This window comes from Salmo trutta, chromosome 22 (genome assembly GCF_901001165.1).
Source record: "Salmo trutta chromosome 22, fSalTru1.1, whole genome shotgun sequence".
Lineage (NCBI taxonomy): Eukaryota > Metazoa > Chordata > Actinopteri > Salmoniformes > Salmonidae > Salmo > Salmo trutta.
The window spans coordinates 17,822,251-17,828,250 of record NC_042978.1 but is presented as its reverse complement, the minus strand read 5'-3'; the positions used below and the strand labels follow the sequence as shown (position 1 = coordinate 17,828,250).

The 6,000-nt window shown below is 44.1% G+C and overlaps 1 protein-coding gene and 1 long non-coding RNA gene across 2 annotated transcripts; both read left to right on the top strand.

Moving 5' to 3' along the window:
- The first annotated feature begins 371 nt into the window (after positions 1 to 371).
- On the top strand, positions 372 to 2,336 carry org (oogenesis-related gene). Its single transcript, XM_029706992.1, has 7 exons — positions 372 to 503; positions 907 to 987; positions 1,212 to 1,440; positions 1,520 to 1,665; positions 1,838 to 1,945; positions 2,049 to 2,087; positions 2,241 to 2,336. Exons 1-6 carry the CDS (start codon positions 453 to 455, stop codon positions 2,067 to 2,069), a joined length of 636 nt encoding a protein of 211 aa, XP_029562852.1. The 5' UTR covers positions 372 to 452; the 3' UTR covers positions 2,070 to 2,087; positions 2,241 to 2,336.
- Positions 2,337 to 2,552: 216 nt separating this feature from the next.
- LOC115158257 (uncharacterized) lies at positions 2,553 to 4,992 on the top strand. The gene is made up of 2 exons (XR_003868650.1): positions 2,553 to 3,175; positions 4,076 to 4,992. It is a non-coding gene; the product is annotated as an uncharacterized LOC115158257 (long non-coding RNA).
- The last annotated feature ends 1,008 nt before the right edge of the window (positions 4,993 to 6,000 follow it).

The following is a 6,000-nucleotide window of genomic DNA, read 5'->3' as shown; positions in this document are numbered from 1 at the left end:
TTTTGACCAGACAGATCAGTTATTTTGTCACTAATTGGGCAAAAGATTAGAACTGGGCTGCCTTGCCTGTGTAATGCTGTGTTCATCTGCTAGTCGGAACTCTGAAATGTCCGACTTGCTAACTGGTTAACTAGTTATACACATGCCGCATTCAACGAGTTAGCAAGTCTGACATTTCTGAGTTTAGTTCCGACTAGCATATGAACAAGGCATATTTTGCCTACTGTATGTGACAGGCTATTGTCGGCCTATCTGATGTTGGCCCATACCTTTCTACAGACGCTGCCATACTTGATTATTTCGCTAATTAGTAATTCGATAATTGGTCACAGTTAGCCTAATTGTTTGTGTGAGGTGATTGGCTCATCTACTGCTATTCCGGGGTTCATAAGAACACTGATCACATACCGCTGTTATCAACTTCCTTCCAATCTGTCTCCACACTGACCAGTATGACCTCTGAATGTGGCGTCACCATCGAACAGGACAACGACTGTGTTGAGGTAATATGAGCAAATTATGTTTGTACTCCGATGAACTTGACTGCAACTTTTATTGTTGAAGTTGTCTTTAACTTGCTAACATCTTGAACTCTTTGCGGCGGGAAACTTTGAACGCTTACTAGCTTCTGTTGCATCTGTCATCAAAAGTGACTGCACGCTAACGAAATGCTCTGGGACACCCCTTTAACGACACGAAGTGACTTCCGTAGCATGTTAGGACAGCATTTTCGCTAACCTATTTCTTAACCTGTATCCTAACCTACGTTAATTGTCCTAGCCTGCTATGAAAGTACATTTCATATCGAAGTTGCGTTAAGTGTTTCCTCAATGCGCTAGCTAGTGCACACCTTGACACTTTTTTTTAATTTATTTAGGATTTAACTGACTCACTTTACCTTCACAGGACAAAGTTGTGGTGAAGAGAGACAGTGTGTTAACCACTGTACTCTGTCGCCTGTCACAGTTTTGGCCAGTCAGACTAGCGGTAAGCATGTGCCCCTAGCTTCATTTATCTTCACTGGTTAGTTTGAATTTGACATGTTGGGCATGGGATGTTGCGGTTCAATAGTTTGTGGCCATAATTGGCCTCTATAAATGTCACTTCAATAGTCCCACAAGCACCTGTCCTCACTTTGCATCTGTCTTGGATATGTGAATTATGGCTTTTAAAGCTCAGTGATTTAACTTCCTATTTTCTCCTATCTGCAGATGCGTGCTCTCCGTGGGTTTTGGTGGCTGTTGGGTTTCTCCCCTTCAGATGAGAAGGCTTTTGTTGCTCCAGAAGAGGATGACAATCCTAGTCCAGCCCGCCACTGTCTAGCAGGCCGCAAGCGTCTGCGTCGAGCCACACGCATCCTGTTGGCCATCCTGCCTCGCCGTCTGCAGAGCGCCCTGGGCTACCCTGTGTGCACCAGCATCGGCTGTGCCGTATCCCCAGGCATGTATAGTCATGATTTCTATATACAGCATTGAGATGGTATGGGGGTATTCTGCTATTCATTTGGGTTCTTTTTCAGAGGTGCTTGGCTCCCCCACTAAGCTCTGTGGGAAAGGCAACAAGAGGAAGCAGGATGACATTGATGCCGAGGAGCAGCAGACATGGGCCGAGGCCCTCTCTCAGGAACTAGCCGATGAGGAGCCTTCTGTTGATCCTGACTATGAGGTGGGTTCTCCTGTTAGGGTTTCCTTTGAATGGGCCTAACCCTTCATCTTACATGGGTAGTATATTGGCTCTAAAATGCATGTAAGCATTAAACTCATTCCTTCACAATTTCCCGTGGCACATTGAATTGATTTTATACTTGACTAATCCAGACCTTTTCTTTTTTTGACAGCCGAGTGCAGTGGATACTGACAGTGAGGAGTATAACTCTCGCAATGACACAGAAAGTGACATTGATGTTTCAGAGAAGGGCGTAGTCGTGATCGACGACCTTAAAACGGTACAGAGTGACCTTCTTGTTGTAATGGCCTTTCATCATTCTGCAAGAATTCTGACTATAGATTGGCTTTGAATCTAAAGTTGTCTTTTTGCTTTGTTTGCAGAATGTTCCTCAAATGGCCTAGTGGAAGGTGGCATTTCAGGTACAGCTGGTGTGACAAACATTTACTTGTTTTTTTTAACAGACATGAGGGTCAACCTATTTATAATCCTGGTATGTTTGGACTATTTATATTCATGTTTATGCCTTATGGCCCTCCTGTAAATTGACATCAGTACTATTTATTGTTCCTTAGGTGCTCCGCCTTCACTTTTATCACCACCTGTAAGCCTCCAGTGCCAATGTTCACTTTTGCTTGTTTGTACTTTAGTAAATAAAACATTCATCTTTATGTGCAGGTTTATTGTGCTAATAGCTTCAGACATGCAGTGTCATAACTGACCAGGAGATGGCAATACTGTATTGTTTTATCCTGAAACATCTAGCAGTGTTGACAAGTGGATGATTTGATGGTTGTCACCATATGTATGAAAACACAAGAGGTTCATGTGTAACACCTGTACAGTGAGTTGCTGTTTGACCCCCCCCCCCCCCCCCCCAAGTCTCAGTTAAGTAAGATCCTAGTTGAGCTGCATGAATGACTTGTACACTAAGGCCTGTTCCATCCAGTCTACTTCATGGATGCATATTATAACAAATTGCTCTACTTAATTAATTTGTAGCCTGATCTCAACTAGTTTATATTTCCAATGGATATATAATTGCAAGGTCCTGTGGCTAGTTTCTAGGTTGGCTGTCAGAACTGTTCAGTGCATGTAATGATGCCACTACCACCCACAGGATAAAGGATCCACTCATTATGCTGACCTCTACTTTGACAGTCTACCGTGCCGCATACCTTTGCCCATCACCTTTTACGCTTATGAATATACATGATGCTAAAAAGATCTAAACTGCTTTGTGTTCCTGCTAAAATGCAAGCTTGGTTAACTGAGGCTCTGAGGTACTTGTCTGACAGGACAGGGGGTCATCAAAGGGCACATGCCCATCCAGGGTGCCAAGCTGTAGGCTGAAGAGGACTGTGGTCAATGCAAGAGGGGTGGGTAGGAGGTGGTGTAGAGCACTTGAAGCCTCTTCAGTGTATTCCCTGTGCTCGCCTGTTTCCATCTGCCAGCCGTCTGCAGTGGGGGAGTCTTCGCTCTACATTTTCTGTCGACTCAAACATGAGCTGTGAGTGCACACTTAACATGCAGTAGACATCGTTGATATGCAATATGAAACCGAGAACCAAATTTGTCTTCAACTTAGTTATAGTGAAAAATGTATACTGTAGGTTGAACAGATGTTTGGCAGAACTTTTTCAATTGCTTTACTATGTCTTAGGCTTTTTCCCCAGTGATCTTCAGAATAGAGCTAGACATGACCTTGAGAATTGAAATGAATTTAAAGCTGATTGTTTTTGGATGTTGGTAGGGAGAGGATAGGGGGGTGGAGTTGCTATGAGGGGAGCAGTGCATGCCTAACACAAAGCAGATGTTTCTGGTGCCTGGGGATTCCCTTGGCTCTCTGGGTGTTTGAAGGAGAGCCTGCTAAGTCTGGGACTCCACCTGTTTCTCGTCAGCTATGGAGTCTGCATAGCTTTACACCACCAGCACTCTCACCCTGCCTTTCAACTGCAATGTGCTTTGAAACAGCACTGGGAAGGGTCATGTGTGAAAGTCCATGCATAGTTTCAGCTGTGCAAGGTTATGTGGGCAATTGTTCTAGTGTGCTTTTGTGACACTGTCCCCCTAATGAATTACAGTGTGACAAGGTAATCAGTTTACATACTGTGTGTTTGCACTGGTTTTTATGTCTTACATGATCCAGATGCCCACACTAACTGCCATACAGGATGCTTAATGTAGAGGCACTGTTCAGGCCCCCTGTAACTTGGCACAGCACACTGCAGCCATGTGCACATTGTCACCTTGACTGACAGCAGGTGCTGCCTGTGCCCCATGCACTCTGACCTGTAGGCTATTATCTGCTGGATTACAATGTGACTGTCAGGCCACAAAAAGGTCCTGGTACTCACTCTCCCTGTCTCACTATTTTTGTCTTCTTTCCCTACACACCTCTCTCACACAGGGCTTCACCTCCCCCTAATGACCAGTAGTCCCCTTGGATTTAAGCAGCCATCCATCATCTGTGTGAATGCTTTATTGGGTGTAAGGAGGGACTGAGACAGTCCTCCCTGAGCACACAGAGTCCGAGGCTAGGAATGGCACTGGCTGGGTAAAAAGGACTGGGACAAATGCAGAGAATTCACATTTTCGTCCATCAATGTTGATTTAAGTGCACTTGCGTAATGGGACCCTCCAGAGATGACTAGCACGGTTACCTAAGGACCTTGTCACTCACAATCAGGCCACCAAAGATGGCGGTGTCCTTGATTTAATCCCAGTCTCCCTTATTCCAGCTAGAGAAACTGGGTTGAAATCAAAATAATCTAAATGCACTGAAGGCCATTAGACTGTCTGGGTTTGGCTTAGCCACTAGAAGCACGTGGATTTCATACAGGAATAAAAGGTCTAGCTGTACTTTCAGTTCTGAAAGTAGCTGGTCCAATGTAGTCAGTAACACCTTTCCCCCTCAGCCTGACTCTGTGATCATAAGAGGACACTGCATCTGCTGCATACATTCCAGACTGAGATTCTTTCAAGTTAATGAGTGAAGTATGAATGCATGGATAATGTCTAAACTGTCTGTGTATCAAAGGGCTGCGCAGTAGCACACACTGAGGCTCACAGTTTGAGAGCGGAGACGGCTTGTTAAGTCCCTATATTTCCCAATTAGGGCCAGATGGCCTGTTCTGATTGTCATTTGCTTGAGTAGAGGACAGACTCTTTGATTCAGTATGCCCATAACACCTGCAGTTAGTGTCACTTTGAATACATCATGCTGACTTTATTACAAGATAATTGAGAGGACAACTTATGACATGTTGCTCTTTTTATCCCTTGTACATTTAAACTGGTGTAAAATAAAAAAGGTACCTCAAACAATACTGTTTCATTCTTTTTGGACTTTCACCATGAATAATGTATAGAGACCTCATTTGCTTGTAGCTTAAAACTTCTGGCCTCGGGATCCAAACATCAAAATAGCTCCTATTAATCTGATGGCCAACTACAGCCATTTTTAAACTGCGTTTAGACAGGCTTTGCTGGGATTACACTGATTAACATACGCAGCACCACAGAGTGCAATGCAATCCAATTAGTTACTAGATTACAATTTCGTACTGTATATGCTTATGGATTAGTGATTTGAAGGTGCTCATCGCTCCAGAATGTATTGCAGAAAGATGAAGGGAGAGCTGGGTAGAGATACATCATCCAGAAGATCTCATTCCCTCACTTATTTTCTTTTCTTCACATAGAATATGATTAATTGATGTGCAATGTGACAGCCCGGTGTAGGACGCTAGTAATGCAATATTAATGGGGTGGATACTGATGTCGATAGCCTGTCAGTTTATGACCATTTGTCATGAAGTGCCCTATTCCTCAGTCTACGGGCTCTATGCAATATAAACAAAGGTAATGCAACGCCTGTGGGGTATGCTAGAGCTGAAGCTCAATCTACTCAGGGTTTTCTAAAGCTAGACAGCTTCAGTTAGCTTCCTATTCCAGCTCAGGCTTCAGCCGTACTACGACGGTGGATATTGCTCGTCCGCCTGCCTCTCACTCTAGCAGGCTTGTAACTGCGCGTGCACGTCACACGTGGCTAGTCGAACGCCGAACTCTTCATTGAGACAATGCTGAAACATCAATCCATGGGCGTGTCAGTGGCACTTTTTATTTTGTGCTGAAAACTTTCATTTAGATATCTTGCAAATTCAGCAGGCTATGGTGTGAAATGAGGCTTTTAGAAGTGCTGTCTTTATTTTAGCTTTAATGCCGCCTTTGGTGCATGTAGGTAGTGTAGGGCTCTGTAGTGAGGGTTGTGTTCATCATCCCCTACAGCCCTAAGATGATCTCTGCCTGACAGCCTGGAACTGTACACTAAGG